This window comes from Aplidium turbinatum, chromosome 9, assembly GCF_918807975.1.
Source record: "Aplidium turbinatum chromosome 9, kaAplTurb1.1, whole genome shotgun sequence".
Taxonomy (NCBI): domain Eukaryota; kingdom Metazoa; phylum Chordata; class Ascidiacea; order Aplousobranchia; family Polyclinidae; genus Aplidium; species Aplidium turbinatum.
In genome coordinates, this window is record NC_137480.1 from 4,768,391 (window position 1) to 4,793,097 (window position 24,707).

The 24,707-nt window shown below is 41.0% G+C and overlaps 1 protein-coding gene and 1 pseudogene across 1 annotated transcript; both read right to left on the reverse strand.

Annotated features, from left to right (window-relative positions):
- Positions 1-3,572: 3,572 nt before the first annotated feature.
- Positions 3,573-11,984, reverse strand: LOC145776980 (protein NipSnap homolog 3A-like). The gene is made up of 6 exons (XM_082588235.1): positions 11,906-11,984; positions 11,265-11,517; positions 8,293-8,457; positions 6,703-6,852; positions 5,528-5,614; positions 3,573-5,154 (listed from the first exon to the last, which is right to left on the reverse strand). Exons 1-6 carry the CDS (start codon positions 11,951-11,953, stop codon positions 5,078-5,080), a joined length of 780 nt encoding a protein of 259 aa, XP_082444361.1. The 5' UTR covers positions 11,954-11,984; the 3' UTR covers positions 3,573-5,077.
- On the reverse strand, positions 11,980-14,243 carry LOC145776981 (uncharacterized; annotated as a pseudogene).
- Between the last annotated feature and the right edge of the window lie 10,464 nt (positions 14,244-24,707).

A 24,707-nucleotide genomic window follows, 5' to 3' on the forward strand; every position in this document is an offset into this window, starting at 1 on the left:
GCGGACATGTTAATGGCGAAAGGTTGGCGGATTGGACAGCCATCCCTGACTACATTAATGTTGAATGGATTGTTGAGAAGGAGCGATCTTCCTGTCACTCACTATAGGACAGCGAGCATTGTGTTTCGCTAACCATACCGGTCGTCGTCGTCGTGTAAACCTCTGGGGCCGAGGGTCTATCCTTTTACCACCCCAGATTCACGATGTTCCCGGACTACACTGGAAGGCTACTAGAGAGCAGCCAGTCTTTGGTTTCATCATCCATGACACGCAAACCTTCCACTCCGTTAGGTGGCTTGAAGATGGTACAGTCATTGATGATGTGGTCTGCGGTCTGTTCCTCGGCACCACATTCACAGGAAGAGGCCATTCCCCATTGGTGCATGGTTGAACGGAAAAGCCCGACGCCCGTACGGAGACGGTTGAGGCGCACCCATGCCTGTTTTGGTAGTGTTAGACCGACGGGGCGTGTGTCGGCGTCGGAGATGAACGAATAGAGTCTGGTGGCGGTTGACTTCCATTCAGAACTCCATTTATGGTCCGCCCAAGCAGCCGCAGATATCTTGTACATCAGCTTCGTTGAGTACAAATGGCTTGCTGGGCTGGCACGAATGGTTGTCTTGATTTCAGTCGACGGGAGTGCTCGTTTGGGAGAGCAGAGATTTTGTGGTGGAGAAAGTAATTAGGCTCCAGTGCCCGTCGACCGAGGGACAGAGTGGCTTCTTCGCGACGAAGTTCAGCGGGTTGAATGCCAGCGAGAATGGGGAGATTGTCCAATCGTGTGGGACGCAGGCATCCGGTCACTGTGCGCAGGGCGCTGTTTATGGCAATGTCGATGTTATGGCAGTGAGCACTGCGGCACCAAACAGGTACACAGTACTCTGCTGAAGAGTAGACAAGGGTTAAGGCTGCTATACGCAAAGTGTCTGCCCTCGCCCCTCAGCTAGAGCCTGCCAGGCGCTTGAGTAGCGCAGCGCGGAATGTGAGTTTCTTGCGCAGTGACACCAAATGGTGACGGTATGTGAGCGATTTGTCCAGTGTCACCCCAAGATATCTTGGTTCGGGGCAGAAGGACACCGGTGTAGCCTCCACACTAGACATTAAGACTTTTCCCAAAAACATGTAGGCCTAGATGAGCCCAGCGTCATGGGCGAAACACGTGTCTATCGCTGAGTTCTTGCTACACTCGACTGCCGAGAAACACATGTTTTTGGAAAAAATGTTTAATTTTTTTGCTATTTGATTTTTGGGTTTTGTGGCCATGCTAACTACTGAAATAGGCTATAGGCTAGCTAGGCTACTACATGATTTTCCATTCAAGCACGTTTTAAAGCTTTAAAAGTTTTGCCACCTTTTCCCATTCATTAACGTCCTAGTAGGTCTATATCGATTTTTGTAGTTAGTAGGCTATCTTTTTCGTCCCGGACGCGTTAATGACGAAAAATAAAATGATGATGAATGGATTTACAAGAAATGCAATGCATGGCTTTAGCTCCTGTATATTTGCAACGTCACAATTCTATTGTTCAACAATGGCTACAGTAAGAGACTCTTTTTTGATCTTTGTATTAGGCGCAAATTAGATTTTGAATAAAGTGTCACAAATTTTAATTTTTAGACCGATTTTTGCGCCCCTATTAATGTGGCGTCCATGGCTCGAGCCATACCCTAGGTAGGCTACGCCACTGCTTGGTTGACAGCGCGAGATAACATTTTAAAGTATAATCTTAATTTTTTTGTAATATTACGATTCAATACAAGAGCCAAAAAATTTATGTTGTCGAGCCGCAGTTTGACCACCGTTGATCTAGCTACTAACTGATCGAAATCGATTTTTAGCTATTTATGATTGAACTGACTCGTGTGAGAATAAATTCCTTTGCTTTTTAGTAAGCTATACTTTTTCGTTGTAGCCTTCTCCGGAAAATATTGTAAATATGAAGTAGGAAAAAAATAGCCTACACATTAGACCTTCTTGTTGGCATCCAGTCCTAGTGGATGAATAAATTAAGGTGATTAGGCTATGCTTAAATGAAAAAGGGGCATTGGACCACGACTGCTTTTTCTCGAGATAAGCCATAGTTTTTTCGAATGCTATCTAAAAACAAGCCAAGTCGCCCCACTTCACGTCGCTTGCGAAGTAAGGATATAGTAAGTTAGTACTATATCCTTACTATAGGATAATAGTAAGTTCTACCACTGTCAAAAACGTATTATTTCGATCCTACTGTATGCCAATGTATGGATCTCAGCTGTGGTGTAAATATTTTTCGTACAGTATCAATCGTCTACGTGTAGCGTATAATAACAGCTATAGAATTACATTTCATCTTCCGAGACGTATAAGTATAAGCTCTGTGATGGTAACTAACAAAATTACGACGTTTCATGCTCTCCTTCGTAAAAGTATATATAAATTTACTGATCGCTGCTTTAACACATCGAATACGTGGATTCAGCATTTGATGAATTCCGAGTGTTATCATCAATCTGCTTTCTTCCAGCATCGTGATCGTGCTCTCCAGCCTGAAACTTGTGCTTAATATTTGTGTAGTACCGATAGCTGCTAGGCCTACTCGATTTCTGTGTGGTGTTGTATTTCGTTTTCTTTGTGTGTTTGTATCCTATGGACCAATTCTACTTGTGTCTGAAACAAAATCCAAATAAATAAATAAATAGGCTACAGATCAAGCAACGTCTTTTCATCTCTTGGTGTGTGCACTTCAGCAACGCACTTCAAGACTAGCTCTCCATTGAGCGGCACCTATTTTTTTGATATTAGCGTACGGTAGTTGCTATATTCTGATAGGTTTATAGGCTGGAATCTTTCTTCTTCTGGCTGTATTTTCACTTCGAGTGAAAGCTGATGGCGTGAAACTTGACAACGTGAAAGGTTGCGTCTGGTCCGCCCGTTAGCTCAGTGGTTACGCGCCAGGCTCAAGATCACACGGCGCTGGTTCGACTCTTGGGGTGTACGCTTGAGCAACGCTTTTCAGGACTGCTCTCCATTCAGCGGCAACTTGTGGATGGAATAACTCCCCGGCAACAATCAGAAAACTTCACTTTGCCAACCTCAGTAACCGGCCCTGCGTCAAGAGCATCTACAAGTATGCGAAACTACCAGGAATAACCAATCAAGGCTTTGTCAATCCGAGGATGAAGATTCAAAACCAACCAACCATGTTTGAGATGTAAAAATGAGACCGAAAATATCTGTTCTCTTCCCAACAAAATTAGGCACAGGTCACTGCAAATGCAAGGAATCATTCCCAGGTAGGCGTAGTGGCTTAAAATCTCAAGATTGTGACTGAGCATTCTGTCCCAGAATATTGGTTTTCATAATCAATCGCTAAAAACTTTAAAAGGGATTCGATCCAATGTCCGTCTCCTGTGTAGTCTAATCCACTAATTCAGGTGACTTTGTAACGCAAATAAATGCCCCAGTGGTGTCGTGTGTAGGCTAAACTGCCTCACCATTCACCATGGTACACAACTACCCGTAAGGGCCTACACACTTTGGGAAACCAAACAAAATTTGTAAAACCAACGAGACTTTCATGAAATTTCCCAAATATATATATTGTATTGCTCATTGAAACAGCTATCTGTAGCCAACTGAGCTTCAGGACAGGACACAGACGAAGGCGGGGCAAAACACACATAGTAGCTCTGAAGTGCTCCATTTGTACAAACAAACGATACAGTATTACGAATCAAATTCGTTGGTTGAGTTCGTATTACACAAGTCCACAGTCCAATATAAATTGATCGTGAAAATCAGCTCTGTTATGTTGTAGTCTAGCTGCCTAGGCTTATATTGAACTTGAAGCTGTAGCCTAAACACCCAGGGAAGACAATCGCAAGTCCAACACTGAAATAGTGAAGTAGGCAAACTCGTAGAGTAAATCGTCGCACAATCTGAGAACATGCGGACAGCAGTGCAACTAGCTTCCTTGAAAATACCATTTTAAATGTAGGCTTGTTCAAGAAACGAAGCAAGCCATTGCTACTTGCTAGACAGCAACATGGGCTTCTCGACATATTCTTAATGACAGTGATGCACGCGTATACAAAAATATTGACGCCGTCAGCGTAAAAGCAAACGTTCGAAAAATCATACGCCGCATGCGTCAACGTAACTAGTAAAAAAAGTTGGCGGCGTCAGCGCATACGCTAGCGTAAACTCTTTTTGTTTGCTAGGTGCCAAACATTCACACGGTATAAACCACTCGAAACAAACAAGTTTTATTTTGAATTTCCACGAAGAAACACAAGCAGCTGAAAGTGTTCATCTGACATATTGCTGCGTTTTGGTTTCAATATGTCTTTGCCCATGATTGAAAACATTCTTTCAACTGTAAAATTAAAATGCAAACAACAGCTAAGACATTAAAAAGTATGCGTTGACGCTATACACTAAAAAACCGCGAAAACCCCAAGCGACAACTATCCAAAAAAATGTAGCCTTAAGCGTTAGCGTAAACAAAAAGTCTACGGCGTAGAATTTGCGGCGTATACGTACATCTCTGCTTAATAAGAATACAAACAAAACATGATTGATTGAGGGATTGTGTAAACCAACCCAGTGCTTGGCTGCTTGCAGGAAGTTGAGAGGATAATTTTGTCCCGGTACCAATATGATATTTTCGGCCTTAAATCAAGACACTTGGAGTCGACTTCAAAACTATTTTGGAAAGTGGGTGTTGCGAGTACTAATTGTTACACAATAATAATTAATCGAACAAAAAATGCATTTCATGAAGTAAAGCAAACTGCAACAAAAGTCAAGTCACATTAACTGAGAAAAAGCATGCGCAATTGTTGTTTGACAGGATCTTGACAAGTATTAATTGTAGGCAACAGCTTTTCCAGAGATGCAAATACCATACTGTATTATTGTATGTACTTTTACCATCCCTAACTGTGTGAAGTAAGCCACAATCGTGCACTGAACAAGATGCGTTGGTCATTCCACAAGCTTCGAATAAACATAGAAAGGTGAAAACAGGTCAAACACTTGTCGTTCACCAAGCATACACCAAAACCCAAGATTTTAGCCCCACAAAAATCAGCTGCATCATTGCATTGGTGACCACGGTGCTGGGAGCATGATCACAGAGTTGTGGTGCGCCACGTTTCGTAGGTTGTCTCGAACTGTAAGGAAAGTATTTCATCGAACCATAATATACAATACGATGAACACATGAAATGCAACAGGAAGGATGGTACAGCATGAAAAGGACTAACAAGCGTCAGTATACAGCTTCGCCAGGGGTTTATAAATTGAAAAAAAAATCACCGTTCAAAACAATATTCGCTGTTACCAATGACAGAATTTAACAACGGGGTGATTGTCTGAAAGTATCAAAACCAAATTTTATGGCGAGAAGGTTTTTCATAGCTCGTAGCTGCAGCTCTTTTCGTCTTAACTCCCTCCAGGAATTTGTCGTCAGAAATTAAAATAAATAAACTCTTTGATTCGTAATATAAATGACATGAAACACTCCATAAACTTTGAACTATTTACCTTTATTTACAACCACAGCATCAGCATGGGCCTTCTCTCTTCCGTCATGTCGCATTTCAAAAGTGTCGTATCTCCACAGTACTTGAACTGAAATATCAAGAAGATTCTACGTACTTTGAAGTTGTTTGCAAATTGCAATGAAAACGTTGCAATATTTTTAAACAAATAAAGCTAAAATACAACTAGCATATTGACAGCCGGACTATCAATTAGCAAGGAAAACAAGAAAACAACGTTTGCAATTTGCATCTATCGAAATCGTACCAAACGTAGGCCTAATCTGTTAAGTTCAATGTTTAACTGTTTAGCACTAAACGAAGTAAATTTAAATGTTGTATTATTAAACTAAAATACTGTATGTGGAAAATACTTTGGGTACAATAAACAAAACCATAACAAACGCGATATATATATATCTTTTATCTTTGTATGAAGAGATTTTATAATTATAGCCTACTTGTATTGACACAAAAATAACACCAAGCTTCAATTTTAGCTCATGTTACCAATACCTTACGACGAGAAAATTTACCAGTTGCTGTATCAGGATACCCTTAATTTCTCTGATTAACATAAGTCATCGGACCAATAGGCATGCAACAGGTACATTTCAGCTACTGCCAAGTCAGCAAATGAGATTTACGTGCTCACGTCGGACTTGCTTGGTCATCCGCTAGTCAAACTCATTTTGTTGACTTGTGCTGTGACATTCCAAGTTTCGACTTGCTCAGTTTCATCATTTACCAACTTCAAGTTGTCACTTGCTCAGTTCACAACTGCTGGCTTGTAGGAGACTCTCAACATACGTCACCAAAGCCTTTTCAATAGCTTAGCCATGATAGCTTTGCATGCTTGCAGAATGCAGATTGCAGAGGCTTAGCCACTACTTCAATGTTGACCCCAAAGTTCATAGTTAAGATGTTGCTAGTGCTGTCTGCGATGCTTCTCTTCACGGAGTTGTAACAACGCAGCTATAAAAGTCCTGTTTAAGTGCACCACCAACAGCACCATCGTTTCATGCCGCCATTTTCGTGTAAAATTCTACTTTCAGTGTCTACTATACTGTACAAGATGTGCCAAAGCAAACAGACATTGTGCTGGTTACCACATGTATCACAAAACACTTTTGCTTGTTACAAAATGCTATATTTCACACCAGAAGATGAAATGCTCACCAGTATTATGGTCTCCAATGTCCGTATACCAAACTCCAACCAGGTCAGAATAGTTGAGCCTTCGATGAGCATCAATGGATGATTTAAGTTTGTCGCCCCATATTACTGGCCCGCCCATCACCATGGTATACGTCATCAGCTCATAGATACCTGCCGCAAAAGTGGCGCTGATAAAACGCTCCAAGTTAGAACTGAGGCGTAAAGTTGGTGTTTTGTATCAGCATGAGACAGAGCGAGTGGGATATCAAATAGTCATAAAACTTTGACAGAAACAAGGCGGGGTAACAACAAAATTTTAAAACTAAGAGCAGAAAAGTGGCTGAAAAGGGTTTTAGAGAGATTGTGCACTGCTGACAAAGGCTACGCAACATCTCGACACGGCCGATGTCGCTGTGACACTGTTTGACGCAAAGTCTACTTTCCAAAGAACATGTCTGTAGAAATGTTTTTGCCCACCAATGTTGAATTTCTAACAAACATTTTTGTACAAACCAAACCAGTAACCACAAAAAACTTCACTTGCTTAACTGCAACGGTGGCTGGCTACTTGTTTTAATACAAACGTTAAGTGACGTTTTCTTCAAGCCAAGTTGTTTATAAATTGCCTCTTATCTATTAGGTTTTCGGTGTAATTCGGGAAAACATCGTCAACGTGGGCCGATAAAAAAAACAGACTTAGCCAAGATGCTCATTGCTCACACAAGGAAAGAATGTTGGAGTAGAAAATACGTCCTTTTCCAGAGAAATTTTCCTGTTTAAGCTTATCATCAAAGTGCATGCCAAGGCAGTTGATGCTGGTGACTTGAAAAAGGTTAAATTCTCTTAGGCTTGGATAAAATTTGTAGTATTTTTCGAGTCTTTACTGTTGATCTCGAAGGTCTTTGTTGCAGTTTTATGTGAGTTTATTGCATTTCATTCAATAATCTTTGATTTCATTGGGGGTGATCGTTGGATGAGTTGCCGCCTGTCTGTTAGAAATGTTTCCTGGTTATCTTCTGGGAACATATTGAACGATGAATTTTGAAGGTTGTTAGATGTTATTGTTACTGTATAACAAAATTAGTAAAGGGACAAGAATAGGTCCTTAGGATACCCCGCAAACCATTTTAAAAAAGGTAAAATTGCTGAATATCATAGACTGAACTTTGTCTTCAGAGTGTGAGTTTATAGAATGTCATCGACTTTACCACGAAAGCTGTAACAGGCCTACTGATTACTACTATGACAATGTTTTGCCAAGTGGTAAAGTCGGTGACATTCTATAAACTCACACTCTGAAGACAAAGTTCAGAAGAAGGGAACAAGAAGAAGAACTAGAAGGGAACAAGCAATTTAAAATTGAGTAAACTTTGGTGATGATGCTAAAAAAAACTGCAATGGAAATTCTACATAGGTAGACAAAAATATTTGCAATGCAAGACATACTCAATAAAAATTAGGCTACATGAATCAAATAGTCTGCCGACAAGTGACAAATCCATTAATTTAACTCTGCAGAATCTACTCATGCAGTCTTAGTGGTCAAGGTTAATAGTTTTATGCAACATCTTAGTAGTGTTTTTAGTTGCCAAACATTAGTCATGAAAATACCTTTTTTCTTTTGTGATGAATATAAATCGCTGAACCAAGGTGGCATATACATGACACTATTTTCTTGCTGTTGTAGCAATGGTAGTAACTTGGGGACAAAATTTTCTTGCCATTCCTTATCTTGATCTAAAGCAGCACGAACCTTTGACCGATGCGTAAGCGAATCTGCAAAAGTTAATGTAAAAAGAATGTTTCCATAACGCTTGATTTGTAAATGTCACTATGAATGCAATGAAGATTTTTTTCATGCACCATTTATTACAGTGGTTCTTATCCTTTTCTTTGACACGCCCAGGGCTGCAATTTTTGCCTTTTTCGGTGACGAGGCCACTCGACACGCGCCATCACTATTCGACAAACGCCGTGCCTTACGGGGAAAAAAAAACGAAAAAAAAAAAAAGGAAAATAAAAAGGAAAAAAAAACTGAGAGAGGACTAAACGTCGTCAGGTCGAGGAACAATCGGGGGGGGGGGGGGGCATCACGTGATGCAATCATAAAAGTGCTGACTTACGTAAACTTTCTTGCGCCAGGTACTTCAAAGCAAGGTCTAAAAGCAACGCTTTACACGAGAAACTCCAAAGGCGTCAGCGCCACCATTTTGAACACTGCAGGAGAATGCTTTGATCGAAGTTCAAACACCTGGCATCAAACATTTCGCAACACCCGTTTCGTGCTATTCGACACAACGGGTTTCTTTTATAGATGAAATAAACTAGGCTACGTTGAGTTGTCAACGTCTATATCAGTTTGTATTTCGCCGTTTGAGCCAATTAACAATATTGCTCTGGTAAAATGACTGTTGGATACCTGCTATGAAAGTTTTTCACATGTAGAAAACAGCCTAGTTTCCGACCAGATGTTCAGAAATACAGATGAAAAAAGCCGCTATTTTTATGGAAAGGAGTTCTCTTCCAGAACATTTTGAACACTGTTTCGTGCTATTCGACACAACGTGTTTCTTTTATAGATAAAATAACCGAAGTCGGCTACTTTTAGTTGTCAACGTGTTTGCAAGTTTGTATTTATGTCTGACTTATGCACTTGTTGTTCCAAAATTGCAGAAATGTTTTGCAATGTGAATAAAGAATAGTAGACAGACAAACACGGTTGCAACTGGACTTCCTTTCACTAAAAGAGTTTCTGTGATTACGTAATGGGCGATTTTGCATATTCACAAAAGCACACAGCCCAGCTAGCAAAACCCGTCGTTTTTACATTGATTCAACATCTGCAGACGTTGAATCACAAGGCATGAAATGTATAAACAAGTTTGCTGGCTGGGAAGTCTGGACACCTGCAGGAAATTTGTCTCGCACCAGGCGAGATGCCATCCTTTGAAAGATTTAACAATGATGGATTTATGTAGTCAGTGCATGATGACGAAAACAAATTTAAGATTTCCTTTCCGTTATATAACTTAAAGCAGCTGATTGATACAGGAGAAAATAATCGCAGAAGCACACAATAAAAGAACACAATAAAGCCTACTTTTCACGCAAGTTTTTTACATCAAGAAAATAGCCTAGTTTCCGACCAGATGTTCAGAATCAGAAACACAGATAAGAAAGGTCGCTATATATAAGAGTTCGCTTCTAGAAGAATAGTAGGTAGTCACCGGGAGTGGACAAGGCAAGGTAATAGGCAAGTTGTAAGAACAGCATAGCTTTGCCCAACTACTGATAGTCTTCAGTTAGTCAGTATCCTATAATGACTAAAAAACGAAAGAATCCTCCGACAACACGGATGGCAAAAGCTTTGGTCGGTCTTACCGAGAAGCGGTTAAGGTTCAGCAAACAGCGAGTGAAGTGCGGGATCTGTTCGAAGGAGCTATTGAGAGAAGCATTGCCACGTCACTTTGGAACTTATCATTCAGGTAAACTTCCGGCTAATAGCGTTTAGTAGCCTAAGTCGCAAAGCATTGTCAATTTTGAATATGTTTAATTTAATAGTGGTAAGCAAAAGCATGCTAAGTAAAATATGCCTACTACGTTTTCACTTTTCAACAATAAAATTTTATAATATAGATAAACCCGTTCAAGTGCATAAGGAACAACGCATCGATAGCCTACATTCTTTTCTCGACGAGACAGTGATGACGTTTCTGAGTTTGCACAAGCAGTTCGGTCAGTGAGCTACCATCTGCAAATACAAGGTCAGGCCCTGGCGATAGCACGACTTCACTAGATGTTCAAGCTCATCAGGAAGTTGAAACGGCCTCTCATGTTGAAGTACCACCAACAATTGAAAGATCTGGGTCTGAAGTTGCAATGTTGTACGAAGGGGCTTGTTTGCCATCTCGGCACACCTTAAACGCTGTAACATTACGCCGTAGTTTCGTATTAACGTAGTATTGTTCCGTTTTCTTTTATCTGCAGTTCATTTTTCGCTATATCTTTGCTGTATTTCTTGGTAACTTGCTATTTTGCTCCTAACTGTGTTTGCGTGCTGGTACGTGCCTAACCATTTACGTACTAAGCGAGACTAAAGAGATGCCAAAGGAAAAATTCTCACAGTAGGCTAGGTGTATAGCCTAAGAGATTTTTTCTTTTGCGATCCTCAGTTTCGCGTTTGCAATAGTTCTCTTCATGGAGCAAAACAAATAATATACATGTCCGGTAGGTACATAACTTAGCGCTTGATACTCCTTTGCAATCACTCAACCAGCGTGCAATCAAAAACTTAAGTAAGTGACTCTGATACCACACAACTTGTGCGGTAATTCGCGGCCAAACGCTTATATAATCTGACTCTTATGACGTCATATTACTATTCGACAAACAAACGCAGAATTTTTGGTCGTTCGACAAGAAAGAAAAAAATCGCAGCCCAGGACACGCCTCCCAAAAATATCGTTTCACTCCGTTTAAATTTTTTGGTCAATAAGGTTTCTAATAACTTTTAGAAAAACTGTAAAACGAAAATAAATGCACCCTACCACATTAATTGATGTATATAGAAAGGTCCAACTTACCATATTCCCAAATATGAACAGCTTTTCCAATTTTTGAACCCATATCTGCAAACCAAAATCCAGAAAGCTTTGAATGAGCTGTTCTAAGATGAAATAAATCGCTACATAACTGTTTGTATTTTCCCATTGCATCAAGCTTAATATCATAATATCGCATTTCATAAATTTTATCATTTCGATTGTGAATATTGCTTGTTGCAATTGTTCTTGATGCATGATGCCCAAATAGAGTAGTACGCTTTTGTCCAAAGAGCTGTAAATAATATGCATTATAGTTATACCAACATGCAGAAAAAATAAATGTTTGTTAAAAATATAATACAGTATTTTCCTCCACTTCTCTAGAAAACAGCTTTGTTGGAAAGAATTTACACTTTATCTAATGTTTTATTTCTAGATACATCAATATAAAGAATTAATAGAATAAGGAAAATACAGCATTTAGCTTTTGCAACATTGCTATTTCATCTAATATTGACTATCTTTTCAACTTTTGTTGAAAAAATGTTATTTAAAGCAGTTAAATTAATGTTGTTTGAAATCTGCAATATAGAAGTAAAAATACTTTTAGTTGACAAACAGCATGGCATCACAATAGTTTGTGGTTCCAACAAAAAAAAAAATTAATTATGAATACTTACAGCATTTCTTGCACTGCAATGGACCATGTATAATTTATTTAACTTCATGATTACGTATGCAATTTAAAAACAAGTTTCTATAAATGAAAAAACATGTTCATTTAACACCAAGATCTACATCACTTCATAGCATCTACACACTAACAGAAACAAGTCTGCACACTCAAAACAGAACTAGCTTTTATAGGAAAGATACTATAATTCAAAGTGCTTTCACTTTAAAGTTTCAAAAGCACTTGTCATGAATAAGAAATGTAACAGGTACTAAAAACATAAATTTCCACTTTCAATAATTAACTTTTAAGGATCAAAAACTGCATCATTTGAAGTAAAAAGTTGTTCTGACAAAAACTATTAACTGAATAAATGTACCACTTTTTCATAGTTATGACAGACAAAGTAAAACAAAATATTTGCATGGCAGTGGGTGGTATGACTAGGGATCACTCAGAATAGTTGCAACCATAAGCAAATCATAATAAAAAGTCACAAGATCCATGTAGCTTGTAGCCACTATTCAAGCATCCACAATTCACTACACTGTGCTTAACCACAAAAAGGTTCTAAGTTAAATTGCTACTACTTTTCACTGTTGCTGTGACTGGTAGTGTTTTATTTTTATTCTTTTTCTCAAATTTTGAATTAGTTAACAAGTTTTGATAGGCTACAATATGTGTGAAAAGATGAGTTTACAGCCTTGATAACTAAACTTAAATCCATGATACTACTTTAATTATCATAACATCAAGAAAATGCTCCTACAGTGTAACAAAATGTATTCAAATGAGTGATTCAGATAGATCAGGGGTCACCAAACTACGGCCTGCGGGCCGGAACCGGCCCGCGAACTGATTTTATTTGGCCCGCCACGTGCTGTGGAAATAACAGCTGCACTACAACTGTTAAGGAAAAAAGTTACCAAACTTTTTGCAAAGGACTGACGTTGCTGTTGAGCCACACGCCGCAACCTGCTAATGATTTTTCCATATTGTTTCTTCTTATGACATCACAAACTTTGTTGTTCAAAACACCAATGTTTCATCACTGTAATGTGTTTTCAAGAGCACGATGCCCTGTAGTGTGTCACAGCAGGGGATACCTTTTCCAGGAACCTTTCGATTTTCATCACAACACAACTTTGCTATTCCACAGCTGACTTTGTTATTTATTGTGCTCAATTCAAGTCAGTGGAGATTCTAAATAGTTGTATATCTTTTCGCAATTTGCATCCGGGCCGCAGCTGTTAATCTCGCAGCAATCCGGCCCTCAGAGAAAAAAGTTTGGTGACCCCTGAGATAGATTATGAAGTACCGTAATATAATTTCTTCAAAATACCAGCTATGTGTTTAGTTTTGAAGCAATGAACTTTTTAAAGTTAGGCTATGACATTAAATCAAAATTTGCATGCAGCGGACAAGTCAACATACTGAAATCAACTGGTCAAGAACAACTTGAGCTGGAAGTAAAAAACTAGCAACATATAGGTTGTTTGAAAACATTAATAGATTTGTCACAACAGCTTTTATTTCATACAGGCACATTCAGTTGACACAATATGGGCCTACAACAGTGTCTTGATATCGTCTTCCATTGCTGAAGGTTCGACGGTTGGTGCATATCGCTTGTGCGGTTGTCCAGCTTTGTCTACGAGAAACTTTGTGAAGTTCCACTTAATTTTATTTCCAAGAGTTCCTGTAGTATTCTTGTGGGATTGAAGATAGCTGTACAATGGAATGGCATGGCTTCCATTGACATCAATCTTTCCAAAGATATCAAACTTAACTTTAAATTTATTCCTCACAAATGTACAAACTTCTTCAATGCTTCCAGGCTCCTGAGCCCCAAATTGGTTGCATGGAAATGCCAGAATTTTAAGACCTTGTGGTGAGTACTTTTCATACAATTCTCCGAGTTGAGTGTAATTTGAAGAGGTGTAGCCTCATTGTGAAGCTACATTTACAATTATACAAGGAGAACCTTGGTACTTTTTAAGTGAAACATTATTACCGTCTTTATCCAAACAACTAAAATCATATATAGAAGTCGCTGTCTTCCACGATTCGTCTGTGCTTGCCATTCTTGTAGCTCGGGTAAAGCTTGCACTAAAAGCAACTCCGGAAAAGTATGGCACAATGCGCGACAGTAATATGGCGCGCATTATAATCTTTCAAGCAATGACGTATTGTATGCTCGTCGCTTCCAGTAATTTTCTCTGCAAACACCACTGTCACTACGCAAACAGAACTTCTTTGGGAAACCAGGCGCGTTTATTTCTTGTCGGCCTACACTTTTAGCCAGACGTGACAGCGCAGCCAGATGAAAGCCACTACACTGTGAGAACAAATAAACGACATGATCAGGAAGCAATGGTTCTACTCTTGGAGAGCGCTGTTGTTTCCAGTAACGCACTTCAAAAACAACTCTCTGTTTTTTCTAGATTTTTAAAATTCTATAAGGTATTGCGAGCGACCATGCCATATTTTGAACTGACTGTCCTGCTTTGATATCATTATCATGCACGTTATGGCCTAACGTCCGCGTTTTGTTGCTTCTTCCTTTATCTAGACTAATTAAGACCTCTGCTATTATTATTATTTATTTGCAATCAGACTCAAAGTCCATAGAATTCAAATTTTTAACAGTCATCACACAAAATATGTTTGACATAGGCCTACTATATTATTTTTTGTTGTGATGATCAGAAATACAATTTTGATAGATAGGTACGTGAAGACTTTCTTCAACCATAGACAGATAAAACCAAGCAACCACGCGGTATTTAACATCATACATTAGAGTGAACATAGGCCTAAACTACAAACGTTTTCGGCCATACCGTACGGTACTCAAGTTAGCCCTTTTCAAGTAACGAAAATAACTGATTTTACATCTAGCCTACAATTAAAATAAATAAAAAACTTATCTACACAATGCATTGAAAAACGAAATGCACAAGAATGAAACTGCAAAGCAGAGGAGAAAGCAGTGTTGTACGCGTCAATAAAATAAATTGACGGCGTCAGCGCTAATTTCTAGCGCTATTTTAGCCAGGGTCTCACAAAACGGAAGTGTTTCAACCAAATGTAGGCTAACAATAGCTATGAATAAAGAGCAGGTATTAGCCTATGTTTTGAGACTGTAGCGTATTGTAATTAGCTGCTTCAGCTTATTAGACACTTCTTTGTAGAAACACAAGCATTTCAAAACGTTTGTCTGACAATCTGCTGCGTTTAGGACGCATAATGTCTTTTCCGAGCGAAATGCGTTCCATAACAGCGCTGAATGGTATTGGTGTGTTGTAGGCTATTTCAAAAACAAGTAGGCCAACTGAAAACGTTTAGCGGACTATCGTATCACTGTTTCAAGCGTGCTGTGATGGCTTAGCATAGGCTATATAAATCTTATTTTAACAAGGTCCACTGCACCAACATCGTTCTTTTCAGGGGCATAGAGCTCTTGAAATAAAGTTTCTTCAACCTCCGCGATGACATTCATTGATTTTTCTCTTTCTCTCTCTGATCCCTCGTTCTCGATACTGCTCACGATATGAGTGATCACCATTTGGCCAACTTCTTCCGCTTGTATTTCAGGGAGCCATTTCAACCAACGCGAAAGCTGGTAATTCTGATGAGTCTCGCTGGCCAGAATACATGGTGAAACTCTCATTGCAAAACGCGATTTTCCATGAAAACAAAAAATGACGCATACGGTAGCGCTTAAAATCGGCAAAATAGTTGACGGCGCTATCACTTCCGTCAACTAAAAAATAAACTGACGGCGCTAGCCTCAGCGTCAACAAAAAGTTGATGCCGTCGAATTGACAGCGTCAACGTAGGCTACAATACTGGGAGAAAGGCACATCACATGGCGGGCTTTTTGCCTCGCGAATTAACCGCCATATGATGTGCCTTTCTCCTCTGCTTTGCTGTTTCATTCTTGTGCATTTCGTCTTTCAATTCATTGTGTAGATCAGTTATTTATTTTAAATGTAGGCCTAGATGTAAAATCACTTATTTTCGTTACTTGAGAAGGGCTAACTTGAGTATGGCCAAAAACGTTTGTAGTTTACCTAGGCCTAACTAAGTTTATGTTCACTCTAATGTATGATGTTAAATGCCGTGTGGTTGCTTGGTTTTATCTGTCTATGATCAAAAATAAAAACAAACTGAACTGAAGCAGCTTACTCGATGACGGATATAGCCTTTCGTTGCTTCCTGTCTGTTAGTTGTGGTAGGCCTACTGATACGGAAGATCCTCCAACCGTGCCCAGTGTCCTGGCTCTGGTCCTACAGTGCTCATAACCTTCGGTTTTGGCGACAATGGTTGATTGGTTTTGAATCTTTATCTTCGGACTGACAAAGCCTTGATGGGTTTCCGGTATTCCTTGTAGTTTCGCATATTGTAGAGGCTCTAGACGCAGGGCCGGTTACCGAGATTGGCAGTTAAGTTTCCGAATCACGTGATCAACGATATCCTTGTTAGGCCTACTTGGAAGCTTAGCTTGAGACATGCAGCTGGCTGCAAAAGAATGTCAAATTTTGAGGAAATTTTTATTATTTTGCTTTAAAAGGAAAACAGTGTTCATCAACTTTATCAGACATTTAGCGATGTCGTTGTGAATAGGTTGCCTTTAGTCTTATCTGTTAGCCTACATTTTGCAAGAGCATAACTTCACTAGTTAGAAAGTTACAGCTTGTTTTGTTCAAAATGGTGTTGGTGCTAACCAACGATAGTTCCAACAGTGCCCTGGGTGGGCACTGTTGGAACCTTGCGCAGTAGCCTAGAATGAAATAGTTCCCTAACAAATCCTGGCAACATATAGGCCTAAGCTACAAAATAATTTCCTGGCTACAGACCTTCCAAGTCACGCGCTACCCAACTAAGCTATCGGGGCGGACTGCACATTATGCACATACTCCTCTTGTATTAACTATCGTACTCGTTTATTTCTTTTGCCAGTAGCCTACGGGAATTTATTTGTGCGTTATCACGCAAATAATAATCATATGTGCATTGTGCAATTCAGGGGTCCCACGCTAGAGTTGTTCAACTTCATTATGATTTTATGCTCAAAACAGGCCGTGGCCGAGTGGTTAGCGCGTTGGGCTCGCAGTCGAGAGCCTGTATGTTCGACTCCAGCCACCCGCACTTGCTGTTGTTTCTCTGGGCAAGAAACTTTACGATAATTGCCTCTACCCAGTGGTCGATTTCGAGTAATGGGTAGTACCAAATTTCAGTCATAAATAGATTAGACAACCGGAAACAGACATTGCAGTCGGCTGCAGCGTGGGTCAGGTGTACGTCGGAAGGCGTACACCGATGCATAGCGCTCAAGTCCGCTTTCCCGCAATGCAGGATAAAGATAAACAAACAAACAAAAACAAACAGGCTATTTTTTATGCTTTTTTCCCTACAATTTTATGGCTTTTTTATGTTTTGGGAAGATTTTTAAAACCATGTAGGCCTACCGTACACAACAATTGCACGATTTGGAATGGTAAAAATCCTACAATCGTTAAAAAGTGTTTTGGTTTAAAAATTGGAAAAACTATTTTAAACCAACACTTTTACAGCAGCAGTGCTTATTATACTGAATTCAGAACAACTACACCACGTTCTTACAATGTAAAATACTTAAATATGAAAACTGCCTGCTGGTATGGTAGTAAAATTTTCAGTATTAGACTTTAAAAATGAATAACATTGCTTCGATTCACAATACAAAGTGGTTGTTTATGAACATTTAGCCACATGTTCATTCTCAAAACCTGCCCTACATTCTACAACTTTCCAAAAATTATACTGAAACACCACTTTTCCACTTCACAATAAAACACAATTGGCCACAGTAAGAAATGCAGATAAATTAAAAAACAAAGCAAACAAATGTACAGAAAGTGTAACACAAAGGCTGCCCTGCAGTCTACACAACCACAGAAATATACAACCAAGCAACCACACGCATAAAATGAAACGACAGAGCAAAGGAGAAAGGCACACCACGTGGCGTTTAAATTACGCGAGGCAAAGACGCATCAAGAAAAGACATGTGATGTGCCATTCTCCTTTGCTCTGCCGTTTCATTTTATGCATTTCGTTTTTCAATTCAGTGTTTTAGACAAGTTATTCATTTTCATTGTAGATATGATAAGCAGTTATTTTTTTGTTACTTGATAAGAGCTAACGTGTGTATGGCCGAAAACGTTTGTAGCTTAGCCTATAGTTTATGTTCAATTTTAATGGATTATGTTAAATGCCGTGTGGTTGCTTGGCTTATAATATGTCTGTGGTTAAAGAAAGTGACCTCTTTACCAAAATTGTAGTCTACACAACGTTCCAAAAACTTTTGAAAAGCCACTATTCCACTTTACAAATATGCAAAGTATGGTGAGCAGCAATAACCCCTACGGGTTTCACCCCAACTTCACTTTTTCAATTCAAGGGCAGCCAGTTCTCCATCGCACCAACGTTTTCTCTCAAGGCCAATACTAATTTTCGCCTGCGCAGACAATAGTTCATTTTTATGAAGTGTTTTACTAGAAAGAGCATCTTGCAGCTTAGCATTCCCTTGCTCAATAATTTCCTCTGCAGTCTTCAACCCAATCTCGCATCTCTCAATATCATCATTCAGCAAGGCGTTACGTGACAGCTTTTCTGTTTCAAGTCCTGCAGCATCTTCTTGCTCTTGGCAATTCTGCCTCTCCCGTTCTTTCAAAATCTTTGTTTCTTCCAAAAAAGCCATAAATTTAGTTATTTACTTCTTGCTCCTTTTACTTGTTGCCGAAGTTCTTGTGTGATAGGAAATTTTAAAGTGCCTCCAAACTTATTTATCCATTCTTTGACAATTTGCAAAGATACAATGGCATCTTCCTGTATTGTGTAGCCATGGCTGACAAGTAAAAAGTTGGATGTATTTTTTAGTACCATTTTCGTCAAGTAATTGTCCTATTTTTAGCCAATAATGGTGAATTCCAGTGACGTTCGGTGGCTTAAACCGTTGGGAAAGCAACTTGGAAATGTGCTGCAGCAAGGTAGTAGGCACGAAGGGCGTAACCGTCGGGCGAAGCCCGAAGGCAACACTTCCAGCGGGGGGTCTGGGGGGCCTCCCCCAGAAAATTTTGAAAAACACTTCCAATTTGGTGCGCTCTGAGAGCATTTCCAAAACAAATCAAAAATAAAAATCTGTCAAATTGTGCTTCGCCTATGTCGTGATCATACATCCATTTAATGTTTAGAAGTCATGAACAATCTTAATTTTAACGTTGCAGGACCAAAATCCTGTGTTAGACATGGAATAATAGTTGTCTAAATGTTTAATTCGTCATGAATGTTCATTCTCAGATATTCAGTTAAGCCTACACTACAAAAACTAACACTTAGGCCTAAACATTACAACCGCAAGCAATTTGTACAAAAAGCTGGATAGGTTTGCCTCTTGCGTATAGAAGCTTAACAAACTAAATATTGCATCTGCACCTGAACGTTCATTGGCGAAGTAACGTTATATCAACGCTGTAAAAAGGGCAAAGGCATGACTATGAAAGCTAGTACAGTAGGCTAAAGTACATGGCGAGGAGACATCAAAAAACAGCAACAAGCTTTTTGGCATGTGAAGAGAGGGGCGTTCTTCCCGGCTATCAGCACAAGGCTGAGCACTCGCTAGTAGCCTACAGCGAGCAGCTGCGATTCGCTAACCATACCGGTGTAGCTTCCACGCAAGCCATTCAGACTTTCCAATCAACGATATCTTTCTCGGCAGCCGATTTATAGCAAGAATTGACAGCGATAGACACCGTGTTTCGCCCATGAGGCTGGGCTCGTCAGTATCGCACCACTAGTGTTAAACTGTTTTATTTGCATCAACAGCGCACGGGTACAAATAATTGACACGGCGAGAGAGCACTAACAAACATAGCCAGGTCGAAGACTTTAGAAAACCGGCCTGCCGCACCCCGCGGCGGCGGGGAGCGGCGTGATTTAGGGGTGACGATGCACCCGGAGGGGTAAGTCCACCAGCTTAGGTCGCGGGGGCCAGGCTGGGGAGTCGAGGTACCTGTGGAGGGAGAGTGTGGATCGAAAACGTTACATGACCCGTCCGCAAATTTAGAATGGCGGAGCGGGCCAGGGAGACAGGCTCTTTCTGCATTGCCCAGAAAGATGGCCTGCGACGGGCCGGGCGACCCGTCGCGTGTGGAAGCTGGAACCGGCAGTAATTGACCGCCGGGCGGCGCCCACGTCTCCCTCACGCGACCTCGGCGCAGGTACTTGACTCTTATACCCGGTCTGCCAGTAGGCAGAGCGGATAAAATTGGGGTCTACCACGAGGAAGAGAGTCAACTATTTAAGGATAATTTGGTTCTCGTGGCAAACAAAATTCAAATAAAAATGTGGAGCAGAGGCTCGATTAATCAATAGAAACAAAAAATATAGGTGGGATTGTAATACATACTCACTGGAGAAGAGTAAGCTTTGATTCGGCGAGCACGGATGTGCACTGGCCAGACGTTGACGCAGGTTCGCCCAGCTGGGTCGGGGAGGCTAACGATTGAAACTAGAGGCACTGATAGGCTACATTACCAGGAAAAAGTAGAAAATTGGGGTGGAAATTTTGAGGCTGCATCGAGTTGATCAGGGGATCATGTTGATCAATGCGTTGAAAGCAGAGCGAGGTTGATCCGAGCGGGCAAGAACAGCGTTACAAGGCGAAGGCAGCGTAAGATAATTCGAAACAATTGATTGATTAATACATAGAGATATAGTGATGATTGAAGTTACTTAATTGCTGTTAAACCATGTACATTAGACATTTTATTCCTTTCTATTGTTCATTTTTGAATGCTTGGGTTTGATGAGACTGGAGCGTTATAAAAAAAGATGACACTGGTTTATAGACATAAGTTGATGATATAAGGTGATGAATTTTAAGACAATTGATATAAGGTTATGACGTCTAAACGGTTTGCTGTCTTGCGCGCTCGGATACTTACTGCAACGTTTCTGTTATTGGGGAATAAGTTTATGATCGCTGAAGTCGTCTTTTCTATGACGTAGCCCCTCCACAAGTGAGCCCGGCGTTCCAAGCTTTCCAGACGCGGAAGGATCCTTTGATTGAGAGGGAAGCCACTTTTCTAGCCACCTCTGCTACCCCACGAGAAGGAACGCCCAAGGCCGTCAGAGTTCGAGAGCTCGTCGGGGCATAGCTCCCGAGGGAGCCTACGACGAACGGAAGTGACAGGACGTCCCTGCAAGGGCGCTTCCTGTCTTCCTTTATGTTGACACATAACTCGCCGTACTTGTCGTGTTTCCTGTCGGCGGCTTTTCGAAGAGAATCCGCGCCGTTGTCGAACGGACATGTGACGTCACATACGACCGTGACACCGTCAGGGCGTTGCAAGACGATGTCAGGACACAGATCGGCACCACCCGCTTCCACGTGCTGTGGAACCGTACTATCTATGGAAATCCCGGGTTGCCATTCGGCAGGCACGTGCCCCACGATCTCCCTCAATACTGAATTGTGTCGTTCCGTGACGACAGTCATCACGGTAGGGCAGTGATTCAATATGTGGGGGAGAGTCTCTTCCGCTTTCCCACAAGCACGACACATGGCAGGTAGGTAACGGCGGCCATGGCTTGGTTTTGATTTAAGTGGCATTAGATTCAATCTAGCTTTGTACGCAAATACTCGGTCCGCGTGATCCAGGAGCTCCGGGTCCAGGAATTTGAGAAACCGGACAGGCAGTGGGCACTGACCGTCTTGTCTTGGTCAGGTTTGGATTCCCACTGTCTCCTCCACCACAAGTCATTGTGTTGATGGAGGGTCGGCACCACTTTTTTCCTTAAGGGAGGGGTGATTGTGGAGCTCCCCGCGGCCAACTCAAGGCCGCCACCCGGGCGGGCGGACCAGCGTACGTTCAGACGACGGGTAGCCGCCGGGACACGGCCCCACAGGCTCTCGCCTGTAGGGCACGGTCTAGAGCGGGCGCCGTCGGGAGGGGGTTCACTGTTTAGATAACTGGCCAGGTGACCAGGCGTGGGATCCGGAGTGCCGAGCCTCAGACAGGCATGACGCCTAAGCTGCCCGAGAGCGACGGCAGAGACAATGTTGTCAGGTGACGTCAGCATCTTGAAAGCATGAGCTACCGAAAGCGTGTCACTTTCGCGACACAAGTTCAGGATGCCCAAACCTCCTAATGCAGGCTTACAGTAGAAGAACGCGCTGCACGCCCACTTGGGAAGACGCCACGCCACCTTCAAACACCGCAATACCAGTCGGTCAAGCTTCAGAAGCTCATACTGTCTGAAGCGCCGCACTCGCAGATGGTATGACGCGGACGGGAGAATGATAGAGGTGAGTGCCAGGAGTTTCTGGCTTGGGGTAAGAAAGGATTTCATTAATAGAGAAATGTGCTTCTCCAGAGTGGAGGTGAAGGGTTGGGTTAGGGATGCGTCCGAGGCGTAACCGGTTCGAGCGCCGAGGTATTTATACGTCTCGCCCTTGGGGATGACTCGAATTTTCTCCCCGGCAAGGGAGAAAGGTTTCGGGTCGACCCGCAGACGGGACGCCGACACTTTCCCATACGAAAGGGTGCCACACTTGCGTGGGTTGAACCGTAGCCCAGACCAGGGAGAGAAGGGTTCGGTAGAAGATAGGAGAGAGATCATCTGCTCGCGATCGGAAGAAACGTGGCAGATGTCGTCCGCATCAGCCATACAACGCACTTTAATGTCGTCTTCTTTGGCAGGAAGGTTGTAGCCGCAATCCGTTTTGTCACGGACGCCCCTGAGGAGCACCTCGATGACCAAATTGAATAGCAGCCCAGACAACGGGCAGCCCTGAAGGACTCCCCGCCCCACAGGGATACGGTCGGTTTCACCATTGCCGCAGCGGACGGTGCAGGTGTTAGCGACGTATATGTCGGAGGTGCATTCAATAAGGTCTGTGGGGGCGTCGAAATGACGCAGGCACTCGATGCACCTGACATCGTCTTGCAACGCCCCGACGCAGGCACTAGAATTACGATGACGTCCCTTCATCACACTAGCCACTCTAATGGTCAAATTCGAGATGGCATTAGTAGCACCATGTGCACTTCGTTTCTCTGGGTGAAGATACTGAGCATATTTCAGTATTAGCTAGTACTTACTGAACGTAATCTTATTCATAGAAATTTACGGTAAATACAATACCGGTACAAACAATATTTTCGAAGGAATCTTCAGGTTGTGGGAAGAAAAAAAATACGTAGCATTGCTCTGTTCTTTTAACAATGTTTGGTGACATAAAAGTGTTTGACTGATAGGGGAGAACCTCCATCATTGGGACGATTCTACAATGGGACACTTGGTCTCCCACGCTTGGTTGATCAAGCGAGCACAACGTACATGACGAATTCCAATTCGCCATGTAGTCTATAGCTTGTACCAACAGTGGGATCCTTCAATTTGCACGCATGACTGGTTTGTTAAAGAAAGTGTGTTTTTTGATACCCAAAGTAAAAAAAGATAGGTCACTTGTCTTGAAGATATTTTTGTACATACTTGGCGAAGCAGGTTGAAAACGCATGGTAGCATAGTCTATATGTCTGGTAGTTCTTAGGACAAAACGTTGTTGTCAGTGAGGTAGTCTTTAAGAATCTAGCTGATTTTTTTTGCATTTGCGGACGGCATCATACAATGGGACAGCAGGTCTTGCCCATCAATGGGACACTGTAAATTAACTCGACTCATTCGTAAAAAGGGAAACAAGATCCTTTAACTATGAAAACTGTAGTTGAAAAAGCAATACAAACCGGAAAAAATATACCTGTAGCAAGAGAATTTGACATACCAAGATAAACATTGAAAAACTGGATTGACACATATACAAAAAAGCCCAAGCAAATAATGATCAAGGCAATCTACGTTTTCAACCTCATTGTGGTGTCAAAAAGATTTTTAATGATGAAGATAAGAAAAATGTAGAAAACTTTAATAATACACTACAGTAAATATAATCAATAACAAAGTGAATATCAAGTTTATAATATGCATTTACACAGATTATAAATTCTGTCCCATTGTTAGAAATTGCCTGTCCCAATGGTGGAGCCAGATTCAACAATGGGACGTTTTGAGTAACCTTAAAAAAACTGTGCGTTATTTCTAAACCACTGGAGATAATGAACTCAAACCAAGTGTTATTTGAAAAAAAATGCATTGGCAAAAGTGTTGCAAAAAAAAAAACCACTGCATTTCTTTACAAAATTAAAAAAATTAGCAAAACGCAAAATTTGTCCCATTGATGGAGGTTCTCCCCTACAAAATACGTACGGTACTTCAAACAGGTTTGAAAAATAGGCTACAGATAGATATTTCCAAAAAGACAGGTTTGCATTGAATTCAATAAGGTTTATGGCGAAACTGCATGTTCATACAAGACGTTTTAAGTGCAGACTGCCTGTAGAAGGCAAATAAACGCAAACAATGCAACTACAGAAAGATATGTATCTTTCCGTTTTCAATAAAAACAGTAAACTCAGTTTAATTCTAGCACACACAAGACTTTTGCAATCTTAGGAAATAAAAATCATACAACACTTCGTAACTTTGCTGAGCCAAAAAGCTCAAGGGCAGTTAATTTTTTTGGCCTGAAAGTTTTTGAATTTTTTTAAAAATTGCTTTTGTTGTACTTTTCATGAAAACTTTAAATAAAATTTTTGCACATACAATTGAAAAAACGTGATGCAAGTCCTTGCAATATGCTGTGACCATTGTTGCAAACAGCTGGAACAGACCAAGGTGACACTACATGTGCTTTATA